Source organism: Cucurbitaria berberidis (genome assembly GCF_010015615.1).
Source record: "Cucurbitaria berberidis CBS 394.84 unplaced genomic scaffold K460scaffold_6, whole genome shotgun sequence".
Taxonomy (NCBI): Eukaryota; Fungi; Ascomycota; class Dothideomycetes; order Pleosporales; family Cucurbitariaceae; genus Cucurbitaria; species Cucurbitaria berberidis.
The window spans coordinates 282,572-309,755 of NW_024468940.1; the positions used below are offsets into that span (position 1 = coordinate 282,572).

Here is a 27,184-nt window from a genome sequence, read left to right on the forward strand (position 1 = left end):
CCTAATCCGCCATCCCGACAGGCACGATCAAGCTTCCCACGTGCTCACACCGACCCGCTCCCGCTTGCATCGATTGGCGCATATCTCATCCACGCCAAAGCATTCAAACCAGTCGAGGCCTTATGGATGCACTCGAGACGTAGACAGTATTAGACCGCCCACAATGGAGACCATCAAGGGCCTCCTATGGAAGCCTTCGCCAGAGGAGCAGGTACGCTACCCCACCATTCTTCATGCTCACCACTCGAACAAGTAACTAACAAACACTGTAGAAGCGGAAATGCAACGCCCTCGTGCGCCAAAACGTGCGCAAACTCGACCGCGACATCCAACAACTTAAAGCCACAGAACAAAAGACCAAGACCCTCATCATGCAATCCTCCAAGCGCGCCCAACGCAACCCCTCCATGGCCAAGCAGGCAAACCAAGACGTACGCATCTTCGCGCGCGAACTGATCCGCGTGCGGAAACAAAACTCGCGGCTCCAAACAAGCAAAGCACAGCTCTCGTCCGTGCAGATGCAAGTCAACGAAGCTTTCTCGGTGCGCAAGATCGAGGGCAGCATCAAGGCCAGCACAGGCATCATGAAGGATGTGAATAGTCTGGTGCGATTGCCCGAGTTGACGGGCACCATGAGGGAATTGAGCAGCGAGTTGATGCGCGCGGGCATTATCGAGGAGATGGTAGACGATACGCTCATGGATAATGAGATGTTGGAGGGTGAGGCTGACGAGGCTGAGGAAGAGGTAGACAAGGTGCTGAGTGAGGTGCTCAAGGATCGGTTGCCAGCAAGCAAAGCCAAGGAGGAAGAGCTGCCTGCGGCGCCACAGGCCGAGCAAGAAGAAGAGGAAGACCAGGCAGAACTGCTGGCGCAGATGCGCGGAAGATTAGAGGCACTGAAGAGTTGAGCCACCCAATTTTCTGCTGAGAATTAAACTTCCGTGACACCCAATCTACCGCATGAAGCAAAGACGCATCACAATCATCAATTAGCGCTCAGAACTTGTGTAATAGGATTTCATAGCAAGACACGTGCTACAATCACGAATCCACTTCTATCCGTCTTCACAGGTCCGAGGACATCTCTATGTAACTTTATAACTTTTGGTATCCATAGCCCTGGTCCCTGGAGCCATAATAGCACGCACGAACATGACGCAGAGTGAACTTGCGCCTATTCATTTCCAGCATGATCAACAACCCGTATGCAAAGTACGTCCCATGAGTGGATCATCAATCGCCTCTAATGATCTTGCCGACATACTTCAACTCCCACTCCCTCGGTTCCTCGCCCACGAACCGCGCATTCGCCCTGTCGTCCAGTGTTTGCGTTGTAACCGCAATACCATCATACCAATCTCTTACTTTCTCATCCACATCATCGCCCCACATCATCAGCATCCCATCCGTGCTACGAGGTGCAGGTTTTGGTGGCACGCCGCGCATCTTGAGCAGCATGTTAAGTATATCACTAAAGCGTTCTCCCTGCTGTGAGAAGGAAGCGGGAGATTTATCGAGCGGCCATCTGGGATTGCGGCGTGGTTGAGGTGGCGGCTCTTGCGTTAACATGGCCGGTGATGAAGCGGATTGTAGGACTGAGGCTAGGTCGGTTTCTGTTGATGAGGGAAGTTCGATGTCCGTGGTTGTTGGGACAGTGACAGGTAGTAGAACTTCCCACGTTCGGAAAAGCCAGCACATACGCTCTACGCAGGCAAGGAGGATAACAGCGACCAGGAACGTTTCGAAGGGATTTGCTTGTTGGCGCTGGAGCAGGCGGCGTTCCAGATCATTCATGACAATGCGTGCCAGACAGGCAGCGCGCTTTTCTGTAGCACCCATGAGCTGCATTTTAATAAGGTCATATGATGAAGGGTGGTTCAGGGCCGTAATTGGCGTCCTTGTAGCATCCTCGACGTCCGTGGTGGATATAGTAGAGGGCGCCATCGTAGGTGCAAGCGATGGATTAGAGAACAAATGCCAGTCTAGATTGGAAGAGGTGAGTATTCGTGTCAAGTTCCAAAGCTCGAGCGCTTTGGACAGCAATCCATCTTGATTTGAGGAGGTCATGCTTGATGCGGTGTCCAGTGTAGTCTTCATGAATGCAGAACCCTCAGCGTTAATGAAGTGGGGCCCCATCTTCTTGATATACAAGTCGAGCTTCCCGCCAATATCATCATCACCGTCTATCAGCTCGAGATATGGTGAAGCTACAGTAGTAAAGATCGCCGGATCGATGTCAGCACTTTGAGCTGCGTGAGCCTGCTGACACTTCAGCGGCGTGAATGTTGCAAAAGTGTTGGAGTCCGGATAGTGGGTAGCTTCTATGCGACCCGTTGTCTGACCAAGCCGTATCTGACCCTTAGCCTGGTTCGTCGCATGGTACGATAAAACGCTGTGGAGACCTGCAGAGTAGAGACTAAACTCCTCTGCAATGCGAGTTCTTATACAAGGCTGCTTCCATAACCGCGCGCTTTCGACATTTTGGCACGTGTTGCACGGGTTTTCTCCTGAGCAAGGCTTCTTGAGCATGCGACACCGAATACATGCTCCTCGTTTTCGTACTTCCTGCACCTCTTTGCGTCTAGAGTCAGAGAATCGCCCGCGGACCTTGGGCTTCGATGGTTTCTGGTCCATGCTGAAGTCGGTCGTGAAGTGCGCCTGGGTGTTCGGATTCATCGCAATGGGCCGTGGATGGGGTATGCCCTTGTTTGTATGATCATCCTTAGGTAACAAATGTTGACTGTTATGATCCTGTAGCAGCGGGTCTAGCGAGCTCGGCTGTATATTTGGCCACTGCCCACGGCCTTGCGCCTGGAAGAATTTGTCAGACATACCCATGCCGTTGCCCGACATGTTCAATTCAGGCTCCATGGTTAAGCCATTGGTTAACGGCATGAGTTCGTTTGCCGCCGATGCTGCCATAACGAGCGAGGGGACCATTTGTGCCATGGACGCCGAGCTTGAGAGGGGCATGTGGCCCATTTGAGGTGAATTTGTTGGCGAATGGTGTAGCGAACCGTTAAACTGGTACAAGGTTGGGAGGCCAGGCGCATTGGACATGTCCATGCCCTGAGCAATTCCACCCATATCAGACCCCTCTGGTCTGTCATCCTGTATGAGGAACTCGTCCAGCAGGCCTGCGTGGCTCTGGTGATTATGTCCGTGCAATGGCTGCTTCTCTGGCATACGCTTCCCTGACAGATCCAAGTGTTGTCGCGACACCTCAGCCAGTGTCTCCAAGGCAGAGAGCTGCTTGGAGGGCGCGAACGCGAGGTTCATCTTCTGGCCATTCTGCATCTGGCTCGGTCCAGGCGCATCCGTCGTCTGCGTCTGCGTCATATTCTCGGGGAGAGGCAGTTCATGGAACTGCAACAAGGCGCGCTGGCGGTCGCGGAGGGGTAGGGCCGGACATTTCTTGACTAGGTGGTTCGTGAGGCTGTCTATGCGGCCCTTGGGGAACTAGATGCCATCAGCTACTGTTGACGTCCCGTGAGACTGTTCGCACTGCGGGGTTGTACTCACTCTTTCGCCGCATGATTTGCACGTATGCTGGTAGCGATTACTCGCATCTTCGAGCTTTGGACCGCGTTCGAAGTATTCGAGGATTAGCTGATTGGGCCTCCGACCCATGATAGGCCCAAAGTTTTCGAGCAATTGTGACTGGCGGTGATGCGTGGTGCGAGGTTTTTGGACGGAAGTATTAGGCGGTCAAGCTTGGGCGGTGTGAGGGGCGGTCCGCCCTTTCCAAGGCTTCACAATGCACGTGCTACGTCATTCCCGGATGGAACGTGCTCACGTGTCAGGGGCGGAAATCGGGCGAATGCCCTGTCGGCTAAATGTCACCCATGCTATCTTTTCTATTAGTCGCACTGTCTATCTCGTTACCTCGGGAGATGCCACCACTCTAGGCTAGCTTTATGTACAAGTCAACTACCCACCTTTTTCACACCTCTCACGGCAGTCTGTATCTTCGTGACTAAAAGACATCTGGCGGTATCTAGCAGTACGATTCTTGTTGTGCTGAAGTGCTCCTTAATCTTTTCCGCACACATACCATGGCCTACATTAACCTTCCCAACACCATGGTACAAGTCCAACAAAGCCTAGGACCGCGGACGACAACAATTTTGGGTGTATTCGTGGGCTATATTGCGCTTTGCAGAGGCTTGCGGTACCTGCGACGAGATCGGAATCATGCCCAGCTTCCTTATAAGACCCGCGAGGACTTTAAGAAGATGACAGCTGAAGATGCCTGGGAGATTGTGAGATCTTTTCAAAGCCTTGAGTTCCCATGGATGACTGGGAAGGCCCTGGCTTTTGCTCTCTTCAAGTAAGCAACACGTGTGTAGAAATTGACCGGAACTATACTGATAAACACCCAGGACATATGGCATACCTTCAATCTCCAAGCTTCTCTGCGCCACCCAGCAGCTCGGCCATGTCGAATACGCCGGGCGACGATTCGCCGATACGAGCCTCCTAATCATCGAATTTCTGGGCCACTCTCCAAGTTCAGAACGTGCCAATTCAGCTATTGCTCGTATGAACTATCTTCACAGCAGATATCAAAAGGCAGGCAAGATTAGCAATGATGACCTGCTTTTCACTCTGTCACTTTTCGTCTTGGAAATTGAGAGATGGGTTCGGACCTACGAGTGGAGATCACTGACGCCTATGGAGATCTGCGCCTTGTAAGCCATTTCCTCTTTACTTGATATTATAGAGACCTCCTAGACCTAGCTCTCAGCCGAGCCGCCGTGTTTAACGCTTACACTCCGACAAGCATGTTCGATCTGACAAATCAACAGGGGCACACACTGGAAAGTCATAGGCGATGCTATGGGTATCAACTACTCTGAACTACGGCATGGACCTAGCAACTTCAAAGACGGCCTTGAGTTCTTCGAAGATATCAAAGAATGGGCTGATGAGTACGAACGTCGCTTCATGGTGCCCAACGCATACAATCATCAGCTTGCCGAGGAGACTACTCGCATCCTTCTTGCCAACATCCCAGGTCCCTTCAAACCTTTCGGCAAAAACATGGTCGCAGCGCTGATGGATGAGAGACTGAGACGTGCTATGTTGTACGATGACCCACCTACAATCTATTTTAAGACGATCAAGTTCACCTTTGCTGTGAGGAAGCTTTTCCTTCAGTATCTTATCCTGCCACGGCCGTATGCACTGCGATACGATCCGCTATCAGAACATCCAGATCCGAAAACGGGTCGCTATCATACAAACGAGTACGATAGTGAGCCCTGGTAAGTTTTGCATTCACCCTACACGGCACTTTCTTCTCCATATATTATACTGACTGTCGAGAAGGTATGTGAAGCCTACTTTTTTCACCCGCAACTCACCACTCTCCTGGTTCCGCTGGGCTTTGGGCGGTCCTTACCCCGATGGGAAACATTACAAGCCAGAAGGCTATAAAATCTTTGAGCTTGGGCCTAAGAAGCTGGAAACTCAGGGTGAGGAAGAGTGCAAAGCGACGCGAGATCGACTCATAGCAGGTAACAGAGGCGGATGTCCATTTGCCTTTTAAGGATCACTGAAGAGGATCGCCCCTCCCTGATAGGCTTACTCGGGCCATAGAAGTCGAATTAAGCCAACGTTGTCGTGATACTGAATGTAGTCACACTATTGTTGATTTAATTATAATACGTTGCCAATATAGACTCTCAAATAACTTCATGCCCTATAATCAGAATGCTCAATGAGTGGTAGCTGTTCTGTCAGATTTGCAAGGAATTTTCGAATTCTAGTCTTGTGAAGTGATAGTGCCATCTAGAACGAATTAGCAGCATTCAGGCAATACATTATAATTCCCAGTAGAGAACTTACACTTTCCTCGACTAGTACCATCGGCGCCGCTCTTCTCCTCATTATACCGTCCCAGCAACTCTGGCTTCACCAAAAGAACATACAACCGCCACATCAACGGGGGCACAAGACACGCGATACTCCCCATAGCTACATTCTTACTCAACGCGGCATCCCTTCCCCCGTTCTTCGACAAGTCTAGCAGTAGCATGGGAATTAGGAGTGCCTCCCCGACACCCAGTAATAAATACGTTGGCCGTCTACTCTCAATGCCGTTTCTAGTGTTGGAGTACCCGGCCAGCAAGGCAGAGGTTAGCCCACCGACAATGATGCCACCGAAGAGTCGCGCGAACAGAAGGGATTAATGTCGGACGGGTTGTTCAGCAGGAGGGAGAGGGTGAAGCGCGTGTTGGTTATAAGGGGGATTGTGAACAGGTTGGCGAGGGCTTCAGCTAGGAACGCCTTGCGAACAACAGAGCCGGTGTAATTTGAGTCTGAGATGACATTGGGGTTGGCCGCGGGGGATTTGGACTGGGAAGACATCTTGGGGTCGTAGAGCGGATTTTCTCAGGGTCGAACAAGATTTCAAATTGAGAATGGTAGGCTCGTCGAGGGTTGAGAGCAAGGTTGTTTTATCATTTATCCTGTGCTAAATCGAATGACGATTACAACGCCTCCTGTGGTCACACTGACGTCACATAGGTAACTCATGTTTTTGACCTTTATGTGCTTGTTGACTGCGGTTATTTGATTTACCCGAGGTTTTGGTTTTGGAGTCTAAAGATCGCTAGTAGCAGACCTGACATACTGGGTGGCTCAGATTTTAAGCCAGCTGGGTTTAGGCCAGAACATGTTATGCTCTGACAACGCTCTAACATCGCTGTCCATTCATAGTGGACGGTTAAATCTAAAGAAATTCCGCCGCCTCTAGGTGAGTATGCACCCTCCGTAAACGCCTCGCTGGAATCAATAGTATGCGACTTTTTCAATATTCCGGACATGGAAGCGTGCTTTAGTCATCAATGCCACCCCACTCAGCCTCTTCATCTTCCTCTTCGGGCTCATCCACAACCTCATCCTCTTGCCCTCTCCAAGCTCTTAATCGCTGATCGGCCAGGCACTCTTTCGCCGCGACTCTTAGGACTTTCAGTCTGCCCTCTTTCGCCAGTGTCTCGACCGGCTGCACCATAATTTCCACAATCTCTTTCGCCTTCTCCTGGTCCTTCTCGAACTCCACTCCCCCAACTTTCTCAAGCTCGTCAGCCCAAACATCCAGCACATGATACCGTAGCCCATTCGGAATTTTCATATCCTTAGATTCTAACGGCACCTCCTCGACGATCTTATTCCACTCCTTCAGCGTTTCTCTCTTCCATTTGTTTCGACTCAGGAACTGGAAGGATGCGTTTACGTATTGACGAATCAGATAGAGGTATTTGTCTAACCGAAGAGCTTCAATGTGGATCCATTCACGGGCTATTGTGAGCCAGAAAGCGCGAAGGAAAGGCAGGACAACGGGTTCACGGAGCGTAGAGACGAGGGAAGCGAGTTCGCGAGAGAGGCGTTGTTGGAGGGCAGGTTTGTCTTGCATCCATAGGCCTGTAGCGACTTTGTAAGTATTCCCTTGTTACATTGCTGGAAAAACAGAGTCGACGTCATCGTGATGGTGGGATCAGATAACGTGGAGGCACGTACAGTAGAACAGTCCCTTCCATAGCTTCAGCAGATCAAGCTCTGCTATATGCGATTGTGAACCAAGATACGCTCGTAGGGAATCGAACGCTTCATCGCGAACTTTTTTATCTGTTGCAGTTGTTAGCCTCCTTCAGATTCAGAAATAGAATGCGCGTACCACTCGATGCAAGATTCCTTATGAAAGGGTTATTTTGCGCGTCTGATGCCATACTGACTGTGCTGGGAGACGATAATGCTGTGAACTCGATGTGAAGCAGAAATCGCGAGCGGGAAACTTTTCTGGCGGGCTGCGCCGAGCTTATCGATAAGGCCGCCACGTACGGCTAGCGTACATGATGGTTAAGAACCCGACTTTATCGCACGACCACGAACTTACCTATGCAAGTAAATTATTTCCTATTATCTCTAGCCTAAGGTTATAACTACAGCGCCTTATATTACCTGTAAGATTATTAAATATAAGCCTGCTTATACGTATCCTGCTATGCAGGTTCCTTTATCGCAAACATGTTACAGCAAAAACAAGCTTAAAACTTCATCTTTAGAGCCTACTATGTGAGAATATAGCCTTCTATCCTTACTTAGTATAGATGAGTTAACAGGTTCAGATTAAACGCACTGTTGCCTAGCTAGTCCGTGCGTTATTACTAAGCAGCAGCGCGGGAACCTATCGCTACAAGCTAGGCATCTACCCTCTCTAGAACTCTCTAGTCAAGAAACAAATGCCGGGTTAAATCTTGCAAGGTAATTTACTTCTTTTTTACTATATTTCTACTGGTCCTACTAGCGCAGAACGTGCACGCTATAAGATCTTAACCCCTTATCTGCTACTGCTAGGTTTGTTTACCACTTAGGTCCTCATCTTCTATACGCGCTATATGCGCTATGCTAGATATTACTATAGCATGTATACAGCTACAGACAGGCTTAGCTAACATGTGGCACCATAGGCATGCCGGCCATGGTTGTAATACCAACCAACGGCTACAGGAGGCGCCGCGTTCTCGTTAATCAAGTAAGTATAACCTCACCCGTGTTTTTATTGAACTAACATTATCTCTCACTTTAGGTACATTCTATCATATCCAACCGCGTTCAGAACAATGTAACTGCTTCCCTCACCTAATGTGGTCCGTGCACAGTCAAACTCATATTGCTTTTAGGAGGAGCAGTACCTCGTTCGATGGAGTACAGCCACCGCCACCACAACCCCACCAATCAGTTGGCATCCAATCAGCGAGCTGGTTCGATGTCTGGAACATGTTCAAGATTACCTGGAAATAAGGGAGCGGTAGAAACCCTCAAAACTTTGAGGTGTGAATGCATTGCTAACATAGACCAAGGGACATGAAGATCTCACCTCTTACAGACGGAACTTCACGGAAACGAAAGAGCCCAGAAACTGCGACGGATATGGAGCGTCGCCCTTCGCCGTTTGATCGTCGACTACAAGCAGAAAGCAGAACGCCTTCTGTATCTCGATCCTCTTCAGTATCATCTGCGGTTCCTTCAACATGTACTTCTGTTGATATCTACAATGGTGTGCTAGATGCAGATGGGGATGGTTTCATATACTGTCGCCCTGTGAGTACGGCTTCATCTGCTTGGGAATCATCACTGACGAGTAACAGGAGTTAGGTGCAGATGTGTCCCGAGTCGACATTAGGACAATCCCAACACCAGAGATGAAGAGGGCTGCCTATATCGCAAAAGTAGATAGAGCGCTCATACTCATCCGCGATGCGTATGTGAGGCGGCTTGCTCGAGTACCTGGAAAGCCTATCCACTTGATCAACTTGGTTGATTCGTCTACGCCATCGCTACGATTTCGCTATATTTCCGACTATGTCTTGGATGAGCAACAAGGCGTATATCGAGCTTCCTCCGAGACGCAAGAAGGTTGTCTACAATGTTCTCCGCACATGGGCCGCAGTATTGGATGTGAATACACCAAGAAATGTGATTGCCTTGAATATGCCGCTGTCGACGTGTCCCGCATCAGCGACCCTAAAATGATGCAAGAATACGATGATGCTATCGCCAACGGAGGTTCTACGATGGGGTTTCCGAAGAAATTTCCATATTTTGCGGAGGGCACGAAAAGGGAGAGGACTGGATGCCTGGTCCCGTTCTACCTCGAATCCCGGCGTCCTATCTACGAGTGCAACGACAAATGCCACTGTGGTCCTTACTGCCGAAACAAAAACGTCCAGTTTGGGCGTACAGTAGAAGTTGAAATATTCAGGACCAGCGGGGGCCGTGGATGGGGGCTACATTGCAAAGAGGACCTCCACGAGGGCCAGTTCATCGACACATACCGCGGAGAAATTATCACGGATGCTGAGGCTACACGCCGCGAGAATGCCTCGAGCAAAGACAAAGGGTCATATCTATACTCGCTCGATAAGTTCGCCGAATCTGAGGACCTTGCCAAGGAGGATATGTACGTTGTCGACGGCGAGTTCATGGGCGGTCCCACGAAGTTCATAAACCATTCCTGCGAGCCTAACTGCCGACAGTACACAGTCTCCTATAACAAGCATGACCCTAGGGTGTACGACATCGCTTTGTTTGCCTGTCGCTTTATCCCTGCGGGAGAGGAACTTGTTTTCGATTATCTCGACAAAGACGAGGATGAGCCGATGGATGAGCCGGGTGAGGGTGCGATTCCATGCCTCTGTGGTGCTGAAAAGTGCCGCAAATGGCTGTGGACATGATTGGAGCGGAGGAGGTAGTCAAGATGCTATAACAGAGACACACGCAGATACCGATTCACACGTTGAGCATCAACTAGGCTCGGACTCAGTGATCTGCTATCTATTCCAGTGGATGGCTCTGCTCGAGCGACCGGCATTCTATTTTTTTTTCGTCCTTTTATTTGCTCATCCCACATGAGCGATTCTTTGAACAAGTCTAGGCTTGAATTCTGTGCAGGAAGATGTTCGGTAGGGTAGCGTGCTTAATGAAACAATTCTGTCCTCATATTTTAGGCTCCCGCATGACTTCACATTGGAAAACATGCACTAAGATAGCTCTAATTTGAAAGTCCTATAAGTATGCTACTATTAAGTATAGACTTCACCGTCCCCACAATGCAACATTACATTAGCAGTACTTTAACATCACTCTAAAACACGCCAACGAGCCAATATCTCTAGGTAAAGTATTACATTCTGATCCTACCAACATATCCACCATATCGCGAGTTCGCGAGAGACCACACCGATTAGAAAGAAATTGTATACAATTTAGGCCCAGAAATTATCCAATCTGTCTTTGGGGGGGTATATCCTATCCAAGCATGACAAAGGCTAAGTAAGCTAACAATGGCGCTAAAGACAGCAAGCACATACAAGCAAGACAAGAGAAGCAAAAAAAAGGCAAGCATTACGTACAGGGAAGCGAGAGGGCGTTGGTACAGCGAAAGTGGAAAGGACATACAAGAAGAAAAGAGTGACGCTGAGTATCAGCTAGAGAGAAAGGAGAACATGTACAAAGGAAATATTCTAGCTTTGTTGTGTGCGTTTGGGGGGGTTTACTGCGGTAGTTCCCTCCCAAAGTTGAGCGCAAGAGGCGTCATCGCGCCATCAATTGTGCTCTCATCGTCATAGAATCCACTCTCACTAAACCGCTCAAGTTCCGCGTCTTGATCGTAATTCGCTTTCCTCATCAGCGGTGGCGTTCGTGGAGCAACCGGCTGCGCCTGCTTGCCCAGACTTGGAAACCCAGCCTCTGTCGACGCATGCGAGCTACTCGAGTTGCTACGTAAGGCTTGCGGGCGGACAGAAGAGGATGGAAGGTCGGGTGTGCGACGCATGTTCGAGGTAGGAGGTGTCATGAGGCCCGAGAGAAAAGATTGTGCAGAGTGAGACGTAGGGCGGGAAGGCGTCTGGTTACGCGAGGCGTGTCCTGAGCCTCCAGCGAGCGCGGATGCGGCTTCTCCACGGCCTTTACGCCAATTACCAATAGCAGCGGCGAGTTGAACAGCCTTGGGCGATGCGAAGTTAGACAGTGTGCTCAGCGTGGGAAATGCCTGTTGTCCGCCTGATATGAGGCGCTCTTTCTCCGATTGCTCCATCTGCAAATTGGTGCGAATGCGGATCGCTGCGTCGCGGACGGTCTCACGATCAAAGGTCGGCTGAGCGAGGGAATTGATGAGATCATTAAGATCATCGATGCGTACTCCGAGTAGCTCGCGGAGCCAGTTGATTTCGGTGTCGCGTTCCTTTAGCTTAGCAGGGGCTTTGGTGTCAGTTTCCTCAAGTTGGCGCTCGAGGTCCTCGATGCGTCCTTCTCGCTCCTGAAGCTGTTCCTGCAAGACTGCAATAGACTCCCGCAAAGCTTGAGGCGATATTTTCTCAGGGGCATTAGGAGCCAATGACGAGACTGATGTTGACGACTTGAATGCTGCTGCTGCGGCGCTAGCAGCCTCCTTGGCGATCTGAAGCTTTTCCTCGAGTAGAGTAATCTTGTCTTTGAGGTGTTCGATCTTAGAGTCACCCAGAGCAAGCTTGTCGTTGTGGAAGGCTTCAGCACGCTCCTTATCCTGAAGAGCGAACTCTAGGGCACGAGCATGCTCCTGCTTAATGTGCTCCACTTGTCGCTCGAAAGCCCGTTGCTGCTCTTGCAGACTATGTCTGCTGCTTTCTAAGACTTCCTGAATCGCCTGCTTCTTAACATCTGAGGCTGCCTCCAGGTCGAGCTCGTGCTTCTCCTTGGCTGTGTCGGCGTCTAGGCGGACCTGATCAAGTTCGGTGCGGACACGAGCGATTTCACTTTCGAGGTCATGTCGGACAACGTTGACCTGGTTATTAGCAGCGTCGATGTCGGCTTCCATAAGCACACGCGTTCGTCGGATCTCGATGTGAGCTGCCTCTCTGGCTTCCCGCATGTCACGCTCATACCTTTCAGCATTCTTCTGGTGCTCCGAAGATTCCTTTCGTAGCTGATCGAGGGTATGTTCAAGCCTGGCGTTGTGTTTCTGAGTCTGTTCAAAATGAATCCTCAGCTTCATACCTTCCCGCTCTTGCGTCTCCAGGCGCTCAAGTTCCCTCTCCAGACGCTCGCGGGTGCGGGCTTCGGCCTCAATACGTGCGCTCAGGATCTCGTACTTTGTCAAAGTCGCCTCCTCGTTCTTCTGCCATTGAGCGCGCTCGGCAGCGACCTGCTGCGAGGCCACAACCATATCCTGCTGGAGCTTTTCAAACTTCGTGCGCATCGATTCGCGGACGCGCGTAGCTTCTTCAGCCTGGTATCGTGTTTGTTCGACAGCCTTACGCAACTTCTCGGACTCCTCGTGAGCTACTTGGATGTCACTACGCCATTTGTTTGCTGACAAACGATGCTCCTCGAGCGTGAAAGTGAGTGCTTCATTCTCGGCAGTGATGGAATCCAGCTTCCTCTTAAGGTCTTCCCCAGAGCTCTCCAACACAATATTCCTGAGTTTAAGGGCTTCGTTCTCAGTGTCTAGGGAAGCGAGCTTTTCCTGAACCTCATACTCGTTAGTCTGGTAGACATCGAGACTGCGACGAGTGGTATCGCGGTCCTCTGTCAAGGCGCGGATTTTGTCCTCATCTTCACTTGCAGTCTGCTGGAGAAGAGTGAGTTGTTCCTCAGTGACCTTGAGCAGGCGAGAAGTATCCGCCTCACGAGCTTCTAGAGCCTTGCGGGCTTCTACCTCGACATCGGAACGTAACGTAGCTTCCTGGAGCATTTCTTCAAGAGCGGCGATACGCTCGTCTCTTTCCAGAACTGCCTGAGCTTCCTCGCGCTTCGCGGCTTCCATGTTCTGACGCTTGAAGGCGTCGTCAACAAGCTCACGGACGTCTTCAGCCTGCAAGTGGTGACTAGTAGTCTGCGCAATAGATGCCTTGAGACTGCCGATAATTTGGTAAAGCTCAGACATGTCAAATTGAGGCTGAGGAATGTCGACTGGGGCTTCCAGAGCGAAAGGCTTTTGAGAAGCCAGAGCATCGGCGACAATGGAGCGTATAATGTCTGAATCAACAGGTTCGGCAGGGGGCGCTGCGGTAGCTGGAGGCTGTTGAGATGCAAGTGCCTCTGTAACAATCGAGCGGATTGTCTCTGGCTGAAGTTGTTCCACGACGGGGCTCTGCTGTTGATGAGAAGTGAGAGCCTCCGAGACAATCGCTTTGAGATCGTCTGGCCAGATTTGCTCGGGGACTGGAGGCGGTACGGGCTGAGGAGCGTGGGTCGCGAAGGCCTCCATCACGATAGAGCGAATGTCGTCGGTCCTGACAGGCTCAACAGGCTGAGGAGCATGGGTCGCAAGCATTTCTGCAAGAATGGAGCGAATGTGCTCTGGCTTGATAGACTCTGCGACAGGCTCTGGTGGCGAGGCCTTGTTGGACGCGATGGCCTCCTCGACAATGGCTCGAATCTGATCAGCAGGAAGAGATGCAGCCGTTGGCTGGTGTGCCGCAAAGACGTCAGCAACGATCTCCCGGATCTTCTCAGGTAACACGGGCTCGGGAACGGATACGGGCATGGACGAGGCGACGTGTGATTGGTGTGACTCTAGCGCGTCCCTGACGATAGCTCGCATCTTCTCCAACCTCCTGTCTTTTCTTGGTGCTCGGTTAGCGTAGTGCGAATCAGTACCAACGTCGTCATCTTCATCATCGGCGTCGCTGTCTAAGCGCTCGTTGGTAGACATGCTTCGTCGACCGCGTCCAGGACGTTGCGACATGATTACCAGGGCCTCCTGGATACCCTGCAAGTTCTGTTCGAGTGGGCCGAGGCGGCTCTGCAGAAGACGCCCCATGAGGTCATCAACATGCTGGTCGAAGAAACGACTGCGCGTCTGAATCTTGTCCTCGCCTTCGGTAAGAAGACCTTCATCCCAATCACTTATTGGCACATCATCGGCATTGTTGAGCCGGTGCACAGGAGACTCGTACGCGAGCGCACCCCGTTCATCGTCAAACGGATCCTGGACCGATGTTGCAGAGCCCTGCATGTGCCGCGGAGCATAGAATCTGCGGGGGCTGGGACTAGGCGCATCGCTACGTAATTTGAGCTTCGGTCGCAAGTCGATGCGTTCAAACTCATGAGGCGTCCTGTGAGGAGATGACTGGTCCCAGGAGTTGTCGTCTCGCTCAACGCCAAAGTCGGAACCCTCCTCATTCATGTGCTTCATCACAGCATCGATGTCATTGAACGATGCTTCGCCGAGAACATCGAAATCAACGCTCTCGCTTTCAGGGTAGGGTGCATGTCTGCGTGAATCCAATGCCGTCTTGTAGGATCCATCATCGCTTGGTCGGAAGGTAGATGCTGGGCTTCTACTTGCGTATCTTGGTGAGGAAGTCTGCGACTTTGTGGGGTCTTCGACCTGGGACGGCTTGGTAACGTGAAATCCGAAGTCGTAGCCGGTACTGCCAATCTGTGGTCTGAATTCGAAAGGTGTCGCATTGGCCGAAAGTGTACTCTTGTGACCATGCTTTTTGGCCACGGGCGCAGGGTCTTCCATCGTAGGTGTAGCGACGTCACTCATGTCATCGATAGGCAAGTCCGCAGACGATTCAGGCTCGGGGACTGGCGCGGTAGGTTTCGCTACCGGAACGGCACTGTGCAGAGGCAGACGCTCTGGACTCCTCGACTTAGACTTGACCCTCTTACCGCCAGGTGACTGGTTCTCTTTGTCCTCCGGAACATTCTCTTGCTCAAGCTTGGGATCTTGGCTTCCAAACTGAGGCGCCTTTGATTCAGCGGTGGGCTGCGATAGAAGGATAGGCTGTAGAGCAAACTTGGGCACGTCATCTCCATCAGCTCGTTCGCGTCGAGTACGCTTCTCGGGACCATCAGCTTGCTTCGGACGCCCAGATTCGTCCTCTCCTTGTTCCAGCTTTTCTGGAGTCTTCTGTCCCGAACTATCGGGCCGGACGATTGGAACCGCCTTCGAACGCGTAGCTGGCTTGATGATATCGCTAGCTGAGATGCTGACATCGCCGAAGATCTTCGACGAGAAGCTCGTGGGAGCGGGGGTTGGCTTGTCAGGGTTGAACGCGGGCGCATTTGGTTTGAACGATGGCGGGCTGGAGAAAGTGAAGCCGCTCGATTGCAGTCCAAGCCCAGAAGGCTTGAACTCCGGAGCCTTTACTGCAGCATTGAGGGCCACAGGCTTGAAGGCTGGCGCATCTGGTTTGAATGCAGGGGCCGTGACATTGAAGCTCGATAATCCTTCGATACCTGGTTTATTATTACTGCCTGGTGCAGTAATGTCTGCAGGAGATTGAATCGCAGGCGAGAAGGCAAAGCCCGACGAGAACGACCCAGGGCTGAAGGAGGCCGCAGGGTTGAATTTGAACTCCTTGGCTTCGACGTTGAGCTTTGAGATGGACGATCGCGAAGTATGCTTGCTATGTACCGCAGATCCAGGCTTGCTGAAGGCGAATTTGTTATCTTTCCATGAGTTGCTCAGCTGAGAGGGCGCCTTTGAGTGCTGCGCCGAGCTCTGCGCCGAGTCGCGGATTTCTCCCTCCTCCAAACTAGGATTCGTGTTCTGTGAATGGGTCGTTCGAGCACCATCGCTATCGGTGCGAGCATTTTGCTGTGCAGGAAACGCGAACGACGCCGGCTGTTGAGATTTAGCAAGCGAATGAGCTCTGTTATGCGGCTGAGGCTGATGTAGAACAGTACGAGAATCCTCCCAAGCAGTGTTAGCCACAGGATTGGATGGCTTAAGTTGTCCATTGCTCTCAGGCTCCGTACTGAAGTCGCCTCCTTCTGCGAACTGCTTGTCGATGGCTTCCTCCAGGTGATATTCCTCGTTGGCTGCCTCGCGTTCAAGGTTTTCGCTAATGTTGTGACGATGACTGCGAGGAGTTGGTACAGTAATCTCCGGTGCAGGCTTAGCGGCATGCTTCATCGCTGGCAGCTCATCTTCTTCACCTTCATCTTCGGGAACCTCTGCAAGTGTGGAAGATGGTCGCATTCCAAGAAGTTGTTGTTGCTGTTGGTTCAGAAGTTGAGTTTGTAGTTGCTGCTGCTGCATCTGCATCTGTGCCATGAAGTCCTCCTTCTGCGTGGGCGTAATAGGAAACTGCTGGCCAGGTCTTGCGCCAAATGGAGAGTGGGGTGAAACATGACCGGAAAGATCAGGTCTACTCAAGGGGAGGGCAGGTGATCCACCGCGCCCATCTTGAGACCCAAAGTAACCGCCAGGGGACCAAGCACCAGAAGGGGAGAAGGCATGTTGCGCAAAATTGGCGGGCGATGCGAAAGTCGAATGTCGATGCATATGCATGCCCCCACGTGTATTTATAAATGCTGCTGGCGATGCCATCGATTGCCGAGACATATGTCCCGGCGACGGTCCAAGAGGGAAAGAACCAGAAACGATGCTTCCTTGCCTGGCCATACGGAGACTCCCTGCTGACGAAGTGGGCAGCGGGGGAGAAAAGAGTTGACCAGGATGCTGTTGTGAAGACGCTTGCCGTGACATGGGAAGTGGTATATCTTCTTCGCCTCCTTGGCTGACGCCAAGTGCTGCCAGCTTTGCCTCCAGCAGGGAATTAACATAGTCGTCCCACTCGGATTTTTTAGATACACGGACTCGGAATCGAGTGGCTGCGTTGGCGCGCTCTGCTTGCACGTCGGCTTCTTCTGGCCAGATAGCTCGATTGTGCGACTGCAGACTTCCGGTGCTGAAGCCTCGAGTGTCGTAACCCTGTCGCTCCAATTGCTGCAATTTAGCATTCACTGCCTCCGCGCTCATTGGCTTCGGAGGATACCCAGGGCTGCCCCTTGGAATATCGTGCGGAATATAGATGACGCAATTCTTGCCCTTGACTGGGATCTTCTTGCGTACACGCGGAGTTTGCGCTCGCACTGGCTCTGGGGGTGCTAGAAACGATTGGTTCGCGGTATTTGGAGCAGGATTGTTCAATGGGTCCTGAGTCGATTTGACGGGAAGTCTTTCCGATTGCTTGCTTGGAGTATAGTCGAATGGGCCGGGCCACTCCGACGCTGGCGAGACTGGTGACTTCTGCATGTGTGCGGTACTTCCATTGGTCGTTTGACGAGTAGAAGGGCCAGTTCCTGAGGTTCGGCTCGAGTGCGTTGCCACCTCAGGGTCTGCGTACTTTGAGGCCATCATCTTGCCGATAGCTATCTTCTGATCCTTGCTAAAATGCCGCCAAAAGTCTTGCTGATTCAATGTCTTGTTTGTGTTCCTAGTGTTATGGCCTCTTTTCGGTGGAGGGTCAAACGAAACGTCCTGGTCCTTGGTCGATCCGCCGTCGTCTGTCTCACTACCAGTGCTCCGCCAGTCGTTCGCCTCGCGATCCCAACGCTCCTCCAAAAATTTGTGAACCCACTCTTCTGATGTTGGATGCGAGTCGGGCACTTGTGGTGAGCGGCCAGACGGATGTGAGTCTCTTGTTGGCGTCTCTAGAGTCGGCAACCGAGATCGAATGAGGTGTTCGAGAGTAAATTGGTTTGGGGAGGCGTTTTGTTCTAAGCGTGGGATGAGGTGTTCAAGATTGAATCGATTGGGCGACTCTGCTTCGATATCTAGCCGCGAGGGAAGTAAGTGTTCAAGACCAAATTGCAACGATGAAGATTCCTCGTCAAAATCGTCACTGCCGAAGTTTGTCGAGACTTGACGTTGCGGGTTAAAGACAGGCGGTGGATGCCTATATGGACTGCCCCAGCTAGCTGTGTAGTATGAAGTGTCGGTTCTGTCGTTCCTCGCGACGGTAGACGGTGTACGAGGATTGTTTCCAAGTAGAGAGAAGGACGGAAGAGTAGGAAGCTCTGGACTCGAGTTACCAAGCGTTCGAGTCGGCGATGGGGCAGTCCAGGTCGGAGAAGATAGTCCACGCGCCTCAGAGGGGCTGTTTGGTTGGCCGAAGTGCCGGATAGCAGATGGAGGCGATGAGGGCGGGGGCGGCGAGGACCAGGAAGTCCGTCGAGCTTGCATTCAACGTCTCACTGCTCTTGCACAACTCGGATGAGCTGTAACACGCCGTTCTCGGGCTTTACGCGCGCCAAGTAGGAGTGGGATAGTCGAGGATGCGAGTGACGAGGCTTGAGTGTGTAGAGACGCGTAGGTCGAACGAGTCCAAGGCGAGGGCCGGAAAGTGGTGTGGTAGAATTATGTACACAAAAAAGGAAAGGCTACAGTGAGCAGCTAAAGGAGTGACATGAGGTTGAACAGCACTGATCTGGAGACGACGGGACGAGCGAACATCCCGTGGCAGAAGCAGCAACGGAGACAGGATGGCGTCGAAGAGGTGGCCGCTGAGCAAAACGTCGTGGATAATTGTAAAGGAGCGAGCGCTAGGGTATAAGCCATGCCGCTAAATTGGCTGCAGGCCAGCGTGGTTGCCAACACTCGTCAGTCAGGGGCCCGGCCAATGGAGCGCTTGTAGGGATCAGCTGGTGAAGACGCCGAGGCCACATGGAGCCGTCGCACACACACAGGGTCCTGCACGTTGACGGCACCATGCGTTGCACGGCGTGGAGCATTCCTCGAAGCCATTCGACTTGCTGGCCTGTGGGCGTCCTGGCTTGTAATAAGACTTGCAAGTATCCCTGGGATCAACGGGGAGCAACTAAAGCGCGACATCAACACGGTTCCGCCGTGTCACGACGCGTCGAGATCGAATAGCCAACAGTAATTACACCCACTAAAGACGGCGTCATTGTTTACCTCGGGTCAAAGTTATTGTGGGCAGTCAATCCCACACTGACACGACGCGTTTGAAGCCTGCTGGTGGACTATCAACGAGTGGTGAGGAACGCCCGGTTCTAGCCCTAGGCACCACCACTATACTTGAGACATTCAAACACCTGCGAGCTTCTGTCTCTTTGCTACGATCCGTCTTCTTCGATTTGACGAGGATGACCGCTGAGGAGGGAGGGAAAAAAGGGGCCCTGACTAAAAATGCTAGGGAACGGGAGCTAACACCGCGTCGCATGGGTCCCTATGCCTCCAAACCCGCTGTTCCCGCCTCACGAAAACGACTATAGCCATTCAAAAAATCAAACAAGTATCAGGAATCTTGCACGTTGAAATCATTTGGCCTCTAATATATTCAACTATGAGGAACGTCACGGGCAAAGGTTCCAACGCTTTTCTGGCCTAGATGCAGGTTCATCTGGTATATATATTTCGCAATAAGCTAGTCAAAACTCCTAAAATGCTATACGGCGCATGCAGATGCTTCTCCAACCGCTAAATGCAAACAATCTCTTCACACCTTCCGCCACATGAACATTCTCCTTACGAACGGACTTTTCCGGAAACTCGCAGGAGCTATGCTCGGGGTCTCAGACGGGCTACTGCCAGCCATCAAGTCAACCTCTCCCGCGCTCTTCCCAATGGCAGCGGCTATCTCCTCGATCTCCCCAAGCTTCCAGGCTCGCACAAGCCACAGAAAGACAGCAGCACCAATGTACATCCATCCAGTAAATAATATCGCCCCGGTATAGCTGCCGCCGTTGAAGGCCACGATCTGAAGACCAATGGGCTCAGAGACTGCCACGTAGATTAGCACACTGAAGTCCACTCATTCAAGCCGCAACAAAGACTTACAAGTCGTAGGCAGCACCAAGACCAACCACGTAATACTCAGCGCACTCGGCAACCTCACAAGGCCCATGACCTCCGTCGTTATAGGCGCGACAATCGCCCAATACGTCCCAGCCACCATCCCCCCAACCAAACTAAAGAATATCAAGACCCCGAAACTCTTGGCAAACATCCAGATCAGCAAGCAGAAAACTCCACACAGGAACGTCATGCTGCTCGCCATGTTCAACCGTCCAATGCCATCGCTGAAATAGCCTATGGGAGGACGCCCCAACACCTGACCAAGGTTGAGTATAGCCCCGATGATGGATCCCTGCTGCGCCGAGAGCCCAATGGTGCGCGCATAATTCGGCAGCGAGAAGAGCAAGATGACATATCCCAGTATACTGAGAAACCCAAAGCACATGAGCCCCAGAAACTCGATCCGCTTGAACAACGTGTAGTCAAAACTGAGCTGCGACGACCCAATCTGCTTATTCCGATCCTTGATCAGCAGCGCACAAGCCGCGTTGACGACAAAGGCGATGACAGCCAAGATGCGAAACGCCCACGGTAGGCCAATGTTCTTGATCATTGCCTGTGCGGCGAGCGAGTAGACGAGCCCGCCTAGCCCCGAGCCCGCCGCTGCGATACCGTTGGCAAGAGAGCGCCGCGTAGTGAACCACTGGGCAGCAATGCCCACGCTGCCGACGAACAGGAAGCCCATTCCCCATCCGAAGCAGACGCCCTGGCTGAGGAAAAGGTGCCAGATACGCGTAGCGAAGCTCGCCCCGATGAAACTCACTGCCTCGAAAGCGACGCCGATGAGCAGCGTGGTACGGGTGCCGAACAGACGCGTGGTAAGCGTAGCGACTGGCGACATGAGGAGCGCCTGGGAAATGGATAGCCCGCCGATGAAGGCGTAGTGTATTGGCATCGCGCCGGGAAACACATTGTTGGCGAGATAGTAGGCGAGAAAGACGGCGTAGGCTGAATTGAGGCCCCAAGTATGGGCGTTGATCGTAGCAATAGCAGCGACACAGACCCATCCATATCCTCCGTTTGGCGGCACATCTGGTGTCTTCGCGGCAACGGTTCCCTCCTCTTTACCATTAGTGCTGGAATCCCCTTGTTTTGCACCAGCAGTCCCAATGGCAGCGTCATTAGAGGCCTCCAGGCTACTTGTGCTCTTTTCCCATTGTGCAATGCCCGGCTCTTCACCCAAATCCTCCTCTTTGCCGTGTCGTGGTGGTTGAGTCGTCATAGCCGGGAATAACTCGGGCTCGCAATTGAAACCAATGCAACGGCAGCAGTACTTGAATATCTTTATAACGCGACTTCAACGAAGGTATATATAATAGTTCAACATGGTTTGTAATACATCATGTCAAACCATGATTTGTAACAACTCGGAGGGCGTGCATCACTCTCAAGCTAGTTGAAGAGCTAAACTCATGCTTCTTTCGCCCCTTTGCGACGGGAATAAGGTAATTTTGCGACGCAGTTTTCCCTCCTCGGCTCCTTTCAGTTAGTCCAACGGATCATGATTGGGTAACACGGCTGCGGATCGGCTCAGGCAACGGTCTACCGACGGCGGCGGTGCGGACAAGATGATTCAACCCGATGCTTGCGCCGAGCAGACTGAGCGATATGTGATGATTGATGGCTGATACCTCGATGCATTCGTAGCCCATTTGTGGAGCAGCGGGAGATTCATGGGTAGTTGAAACCCGCCGCGCTGGAAGAAGATGTATAAGTATTGTCCAAAGAATGTAATTGTTAGTAGTTTACCTATCATACTATATTCCCTTGATGATTACGAATGGATATCTCGGTTTGAATAGAAGCACGGTTTAACAGTCATAAATTTGCTACATAAGAGAGGCATGAATGTGCGAATAACCAACGCCCTTGCTGCAATCTGAGCCAAATGATATCTCTACCACACAACGCCTGTCCATCTGCTCCAACCTTCCGCTACCGTACACTCATCGTCTCGCACTGCGCCATGAACCTATACATGCCCTCAACACCTTGGTACTCAAGGGGTGTGTGCAGGTCCATCTCATCAGCTTCACTCGTGTGTAGACTCTCGTACCCTGACGGCGAAGAGGAAGATAGCCATGGGTTAGGCTCTTCAGCCATATCCTCTAGTTCATCGAAGCTCATTTCTGAATGTGTCGAGTACGCACCAGAGCCGATAGATGATGGCGACAGCATGTGTTGCCAGTCAATGATTGGCTGGACGTGTTGACGGTCGCCGACGGGTTTGTCGAAGAAATCGCATTCTGACGATGACTTGCTTGGTGCAAAGGGGAAGAGCAGAGCAATATCAGTGCCTACAAATGAGTCGAAGTCTTCGTCTTGGTGTACGACCCCTCGTTGGACTTCGAACTCGTTGCAGATTGTCTCGACGGTTCCTGCATCGCAGCCCGGGAAGTGGACTTTTAGTGTCGAGTGCTCATACGATATCGGCAAATCTCCTAACTCTGACAACCGCTGAAGATCTTTAAGGACGGCAGCCAGCTCCTTGACTGCTCGTGAGAAGTCGACTGACAAGATGTTCAGAAGACCGTCGTTGTTCAGGGTATCCTTCTCTTGCGCGAACGAGACGAAACCCTTGACAGCCTTCAGGGGAGTAAGAGCGGTGACAGTGGGGTTGATGTTGAAGCTGATGTAGGAACCGGGGGTGGCCTTGGGCACCTTGGTAAGGGTGCGGTTGACCTGGTCCTGCAGTGCGGAGACTGCCTTGAAGCGCTTCTCCCCTGTGTGAGGGTTGACGCCATCGAATTGCGACTTGTTCCCTCCCACGAGGAACGCCCGTACGGCCTGAGAAACATTGTTGATGACCTGGGCGGGTGCCGCAGGGCCGTGTGAGAAGTATCGAGCCCCTCCAGCCCTGCCAGAGCCCCAGCCGTATCCTCCTGCAGTCCGGCCAAGTGTTCCGCCAGTCAGATTCGGGCGAAGTGTCGATGCGAAAGGCGCGCGACCCGCCTGAGTAGTTACGATGGTACCTATGCGCGACTTGGGGAAGGAAGACTTGTCGAACTTGACGCCCGTCGATCGAGAGGCGGATGAGGTGAACTTCCGAACAGCGGAGGCGATGGTGCTATGAGTAGTGTACCATCGGCCCTTGCTCTGCTTCAGCAACGCAATACGGTGAAGAGGGTGCTTGGGAGCATTTCGAACGAGGATGGGTTGTAGCTGTGCCTGTGTCGGTCGCGCGGCTTCGGGCAGTTGTTTCTGTATAAGCTTTGCAGCGTGACGCCAGGCGGCCCTATCGTCACATGTCAGTGGAAGAGCACCTCTCTTGTTGTCTCATGACTTACTTGAACACTTTCGCGTTCTTGGCCACCAGTCTATGCAGATGCACCACCGTAGGTGCTGCCATGATGCCGTGTGGGACCAAGAGGGAAGAGTGACGAAGGCCAGAATGTGGGGAAGAGGGCTTAATGAGGCGCAGGACAGTTGTTCGCCACTCACCGCAAGTACCGGCCCGAGTCCGGATTCCCCGACCTATGACATCAGCCACACGGTCTTCTACTTCGCTATAAGAAACACATGCAGTATTTGACTAGACGCAGGTCTGCTACTCCAATTCTGTTGATGTCAGAAAGGTTAATATTTGCTACTGTAGTCGCAAAGCATCACCTCAATTTATGACGCTCTTGGGCAGCCACGGATGTCCATATGCCACACACTTTATGAAATGGTGCTAGCTCCTTGCAGTAGGACAACATAGCATCGCAAGGTCGCTTCAATGATCAACAAAGTTTGTTGAGAACAGAAGCTACTCATTTCGTACTTTTACAAAGCAAACCCGCATGCCTATGCATGCCGATCGCTTTAATATACCCTAGGCACTGCTGCACTGACGTCGAATCCAAGTACCTACGCATCGAAGAAACGGGCATGAATGCCGCTATGCTGAGAGGAGAAACTGCCATGGGGGTCTGTACTAGGGGATGAAAAACAGAGCAAACAAGAATACGCCAGCTCCAATGCTATGAACCTCACGAACCCCTAGATCCAGGAAGAAGAGGAGCCAAATCCTTCGACGGGTAATTCGTATTGGGTGTGCCGCGTGTGAACATTAATGGAACCAAAATGTGTGCGGAATGTCTATCGAGATGTGATTGACCGCCGTCCATGTACAAACGCCTGAACACAAACTTTTGTTGAAGTGTGACATGCCCTAATAGTTGCCTAAGATGAGATTAGAGGCAACAAGACCATAAGGTCATGAGAAAATCGTAATAACACTGAACAGTTCCACAATCACGACTCCAGGGAAGCCAGGAGGTCGTCATCCAGCAAGTCGTCGATACGCTTCCGACTGCAAGCGTTCATGGTGCCATTGCGCAATGCGGATTGTAATTGCGTAAAAGCTGGGTGATGATGCTCATCCTCTGCTTTCACCAGATCCACGTAGTCGGAGGCCACACGCTCGCGTATCACGCTCTGCGGCGACACCGACGACTCGCTGTAAAATTTAATCAGATTTGAAAGCCCAACGTCAGTCATCCTGTGGGCTGCGTCTTCGAAAGCAAAATGGCGGAATTCGTCATACATTCGAGTATTGAAATTGCGGATCAGGAAATGCGACCAAAACTGATAAAGGACGTCCATATCGTAAGGGGTGATGCCAAGAGAGGAAGTTTGACGCTGCTGAAGCGCCTTCCATCGAAGATGGTAATACGATTCGTGCGAAGAATCAGAGGGTATCGAATGAACGGGAGAGTCCTGGTCTTTGACCCAGTAAAGACGAACAGGGGTAGGAGAAGTCGATCGGAAAGGACTCGTAGCACTTTGCCGGTGATCTTCAATATCGATGTGGAGACTACTATTACAATGCTTAGCGCGTGATCATCCGATGCCAAGGCCAGGTTGGGATCTTCGACCGAGTAAAAAAGGGAAAGGGGACTTACTCATCCGAAGAGCAAGTGCTAGTAGCCCTCAATTGACAGTCCATCATTTTCTCCAGCTCATCTGGCACGCCAGGTTTACTATCGATGAAGCCATTAGAAAATGTTCGTGAAGCGGAGGGTGACAAAGCTGGTGAAAGCGACTGGTCTTGTTTTCGAACAATGACTGTCAAACTATCCACTTGCGCGTCAGAAAATGAATCTCCACTCACAGCTGTCGAACTCTCGGTGGTCCGACCATTTGGTACAGCGTCACCATTTGTGCCTTCAGTAGCTGTGCCATTTGTTAGATCCTCGGGTGCAGCCAAGGCAGCATCTTGAGGAGTACCAAGGTACCCATTCATCGGAACAAATGAGCTTTCGTTCCCGTACATGCCTGCAGGCATGCCCTGCCACTGAGGGTTGGATTGATCGAAGCCTGCAGGCTGCGGAATAGGTGGACGATGGAGCTCCTTCGGTCCCTCGTTCTGCGCCGATTGATCCCGCTCGGCCATATCGAGGACCCATTGGTCCCAGCCATCCCTACGGCGTAACCGGTCTTGACCATCCTCGCTAGTGCGATACTCAATGATGCTCGACTGCTGGCAGACAAGTTTGACCAGCTCCAAGTCAGTGGACAAGTGTTTGATGCGATTGAAGCCAGCGATGAAATCAAGAGACACGAAGCCTTGCGAATCCATATGGCGGCGGAGGTACATGTCCTTGAGTAGATTGTCAACAGAGAAGTAATACTCCCTAGGCGAACGTTAGCAACTGTGTGTTGATAGGTAAAAAATCGTATACGTACACCTGTGTGGTGATCATGGAGAAAAGGGCAAACTGATCGACATATGGAGTGTATGGCACAGCACTCATAGGCTGCATCACGCCATACTCGTACATGCCGTACGTCTGAAGAGGGGCAACCTGAGGTCCTCCTTGATAGGGCGGGAACCGGTAAGCGTCATTTGCCACGGACTGTGACCGATGGCTGTTACGGCCAAACTTGCCCTGAGGCGGAGACATGTAGCTGTTGTTCTCGGGGTAGAATGTCGTGGGTGATCGAGGCCCTAATGTAAATGTCGAAGACTGCGCTGGTGGAGCATGCCCGTTGGCGAACTGATGACCGTTCGAGTAGCTTGCTCGACCACCTCGAGCGCCTCCACGACCGCGGTCACGGCCTCCTGTGAACGAACTATAACGGCCGTGCTTGGAGTGGTGTCCATTGGAGCCATCCTGAAAGTTAGTCGCTCGTCGCTCACCATCTCCTGGGGCATCGGTCTGCGTTGCTATAGGTATGCGGTCTTCCAAGGTGTTATCCTTGGTTGGTGAGACTGCATCATCTCGCCTTCGCTCCCCAGCCCCAGAAAAGTCGCCCCGACGGCCCTTGTTAGGTCTGCCAGGATACTGACGAGGGTAGGCGTTGCTTTGACCTGGTATCTGAGACGACATGGAAGCTCTCCTTGGTCGCGCCTCAGCATCAGATGACGTGGGACGAGTTGTCCCATTAGCTGTCTCCTCAGTCACTGCTGGTGCCTGATTTTTCAATGTTGGCGATGCCGCACTACCCGGGCGGTTCGATTTGGGAGAAGAGACCTGTGGCGCAGCTCCATCAGTTCGCTCTCGCTTTATTTGCTCGCTGCTAGGCACGGCATCTGACACTGATCCGTCTTTTTCAGGCTTCTCGGCGCCATTGCTGCCAGGTCCAGTGGGCCTGCTAGCAGCCTGAGCTCCACCGCGTCCTCCGGGTCTGCCACCCCTACGAGCGTTTGCAGCATTCGGCAAAGGCGTGTTGAACACGACAGACGGAGTGTATGGGACTTTCACCCATTCATGCTTGCCGTTTGTGCCGGCAGGAGCGCTTTCTTTGCGCTCTTTTTCAACCTTGCCACCCTTTTCCTGGGCCTTTTTACGGTCTTCGTCAATCGCGGTGTCTGGGGTCGGCCACGACTCCTGATCTCGATTTGGCGGTAGAGGTAGGGCGCTAGGCGTTGACTTCACTTCCTTTTCTGAAGCCCTACCCTTGACGGCCTTTTTAGCATCCGCGTCTCCCTTGATGTCTTTTCGACTCTGAGAGGCTTCGGCACGGCCCTTGGTTCTGCTATCAGCTGCTGTAGTCTTTTCTTGAGCCGCGGAGTCGCTCTTCTTGGCTGAAGTGCCCGTTGGTCCGTGGGACACTCCATTCGTGGCGGGTGATGGCGTCGTCTTGGGTATCTTT

At 52.0% G+C, this 27,184-nt stretch overlaps 10 protein-coding genes across 10 annotated transcripts; 3 read left to right on the top strand and 7 right to left on the bottom strand.

The window, feature by feature from the left end:
* Positions 1 to 163: 163 nt before the first annotated feature.
* Positions 164 to 908, top strand: K460DRAFT_380502 (SNF7 family protein-like protein; the record flags this gene model as incomplete). The annotated part of the gene is made up of 2 exons (XM_040935266.1): positions 164 to 211; positions 273 to 908. 2 exons carry the CDS (start codon positions 164 to 166, stop codon positions 906 to 908), a joined length of 684 nt encoding a protein of 227 aa, XP_040783268.1.
* A 325-nt stretch (positions 909 to 1,233) lies between these two features.
* On the bottom strand, positions 1,234 to 3,675 carry K460DRAFT_346889 (uncharacterized protein; the record flags this gene model as incomplete). Its single annotated transcript, XM_040931323.1, has 2 exons — positions 3,523 to 3,675; positions 1,234 to 3,459 (listed from the first exon to the last, which is right to left on the bottom strand). Exons 1-2 carry the CDS (start codon positions 3,628 to 3,630, stop codon positions 1,234 to 1,236), a joined length of 2,334 nt encoding a protein of 777 aa, XP_040783269.1. The 5' UTR covers positions 3,631 to 3,675.
* Positions 3,676 to 4,082: 407 nt separating this feature from the next.
* K460DRAFT_380504 (uncharacterized protein) lies at positions 4,083 to 5,551 on the top strand (the record flags this gene model as incomplete). The annotated part of the gene is made up of 4 exons (XM_040935267.1): positions 4,083 to 4,330; positions 4,383 to 4,691; positions 4,809 to 5,267; positions 5,332 to 5,551. The coding sequence occupies 4 exons, from the start codon at positions 4,083 to 4,085 to the stop codon at positions 5,549 to 5,551; spliced, it is 1,236 nt and encodes a 411-aa protein (XP_040783270.1).
* Positions 5,552 to 5,767: 216 nt separating this feature from the next.
* On the bottom strand, positions 5,768 to 6,372 carry K460DRAFT_420590 (uncharacterized protein; the record flags this gene model as incomplete). Its single annotated transcript, XM_040938088.1, has 3 exons — positions 5,768 to 5,793; positions 5,851 to 6,027; positions 6,183 to 6,372. 3 exons carry the CDS (start codon positions 6,370 to 6,372, stop codon positions 5,768 to 5,770), a joined length of 393 nt encoding a protein of 130 aa, XP_040783271.1.
* A 469-nt stretch (positions 6,373 to 6,841) lies between these two features.
* Positions 6,842 to 7,858, bottom strand: K460DRAFT_398650 (Nop52-domain-containing protein; the record flags this gene model as incomplete). The annotated part of the gene is made up of 4 exons (XM_040936209.1): positions 6,842 to 7,428; positions 7,525 to 7,632; positions 7,682 to 7,759; positions 7,846 to 7,858. 4 exons carry the CDS (start codon positions 7,856 to 7,858, stop codon positions 6,842 to 6,844), a joined length of 786 nt encoding a protein of 261 aa, XP_040783272.1.
* A 375-nt stretch (positions 7,859 to 8,233) lies between these two features.
* Positions 8,234 to 10,505, top strand: K460DRAFT_346897 (SET domain-containing protein). The gene is made up of 6 exons (XM_040931324.1): positions 8,234 to 8,268; positions 8,475 to 8,539; positions 8,594 to 8,629; positions 8,688 to 8,815; positions 8,868 to 9,108; positions 9,156 to 10,505. Exons 2-6 carry the CDS (start codon positions 8,477 to 8,479, stop codon positions 10,239 to 10,241), a joined length of 1,554 nt encoding a protein of 517 aa, XP_040783273.1. The 5' UTR covers positions 8,234 to 8,268; positions 8,475 to 8,476; the 3' UTR covers positions 10,242 to 10,505.
* A 364-nt stretch (positions 10,506 to 10,869) lies between these two features.
* K460DRAFT_370677 (uncharacterized protein) lies at positions 10,870 to 18,804 on the bottom strand. Its single transcript, XM_040934208.1, has one exon. It carries the CDS (start codon positions 18,467 to 18,469, stop codon positions 11,060 to 11,062), a length of 7,410 nt encoding a protein of 2,469 aa, XP_040783274.1. The 5' UTR covers positions 18,470 to 18,804; the 3' UTR covers positions 10,870 to 11,059.
* A 769-nt stretch (positions 18,805 to 19,573) lies between these two features.
* On the bottom strand, positions 19,574 to 21,490 carry K460DRAFT_346902 (MFS general substrate transporter). The gene is made up of 2 exons (XM_040931325.1): positions 20,087 to 21,490; positions 19,574 to 20,029 (listed from the first exon to the last, which is right to left on the bottom strand). Exons 1-2 carry the CDS (start codon positions 21,324 to 21,326, stop codon positions 19,746 to 19,748), a joined length of 1,524 nt encoding a protein of 507 aa, XP_040783275.1. The 5' UTR covers positions 21,327 to 21,490; the 3' UTR covers positions 19,574 to 19,745.
* A 511-nt stretch (positions 21,491 to 22,001) lies between these two features.
* On the bottom strand, positions 22,002 to 23,640 carry K460DRAFT_370679 (uncharacterized protein). Its single transcript, XM_040934209.1, has 2 exons — positions 23,392 to 23,640; positions 22,002 to 23,339 (listed from the first exon to the last, which is right to left on the bottom strand). Exons 1-2 carry the CDS (start codon positions 23,451 to 23,453, stop codon positions 22,040 to 22,042), a joined length of 1,362 nt encoding a protein of 453 aa, XP_040783276.1. The 5' UTR covers positions 23,454 to 23,640; the 3' UTR covers positions 22,002 to 22,039.
* Positions 23,641 to 24,340: 700 nt separating this feature from the next.
* K460DRAFT_295353 (uncharacterized protein) lies at positions 24,341 to 24,820 on the bottom strand (the record flags this gene model as incomplete). Its single annotated transcript, XM_040929556.1, has 1 exon — positions 24,341 to 24,820. A coding segment is annotated over one exon (480 nt), but the record flags the coding sequence as incomplete, so codon positions are not given.
* Between the last annotated feature and the right edge of the window lie 2,364 nt (positions 24,821 to 27,184).

Bases quoted from the DNA above. Each gene is read 5' to 3' on its own strand.
- K460DRAFT_346897 (XM_040931324.1), top strand. From the start codon at position 8,477: ATGCCGGCCATGGTTGTAATACCAACCAACGGCTACAGGAGGCGCCGC. The intron at 8,630-8,687 runs GTAACTGCTTCC...TATTGCTTTTAG, and splicing joins CCAACCGCGTTCAGAACAAT to GAGGAGCAGTACCTCGTTCG. The intron at 8,816-8,867 runs GTAGAAACCCTC...ACATAGACCAAG, and splicing joins TACCTGGAAATAAGGGAGCG to GGACATGAAGATCTCACCTC.
- K460DRAFT_370679 (XM_040934209.1), bottom strand. From the start codon at position 23,453: ATGGCAGCACCTACGGTGGTGCATCTGCATAGACTGGTGGCCAAGAAC. The intron at 23,340-23,391 runs GTAAGTCATGAG...ATGTGACGATAG, and splicing joins AAGAACGCGAAAGTGTTCAA to GGCCGCCTGGCGTCACGCTG.
- K460DRAFT_370677 (XM_040934208.1), bottom strand. From the start codon at position 18,469: ATGCAAGCTCGACGGACTTCCTGGTCCTCGCCGCCCCCGCCCTCATCG.
- K460DRAFT_346902 (XM_040931325.1), bottom strand. From the start codon at position 21,326: ATGACGACTCAACCACCACGACACGGCAAAGAGGAGGATTTGGGTGAA. The intron at 20,030-20,086 runs GTAAGTCTTTGT...TCTACGTGGCAG, and splicing joins CTTGGTGCTGCCTACGACTT to TCTCTGAGCCCATTGGTCTT.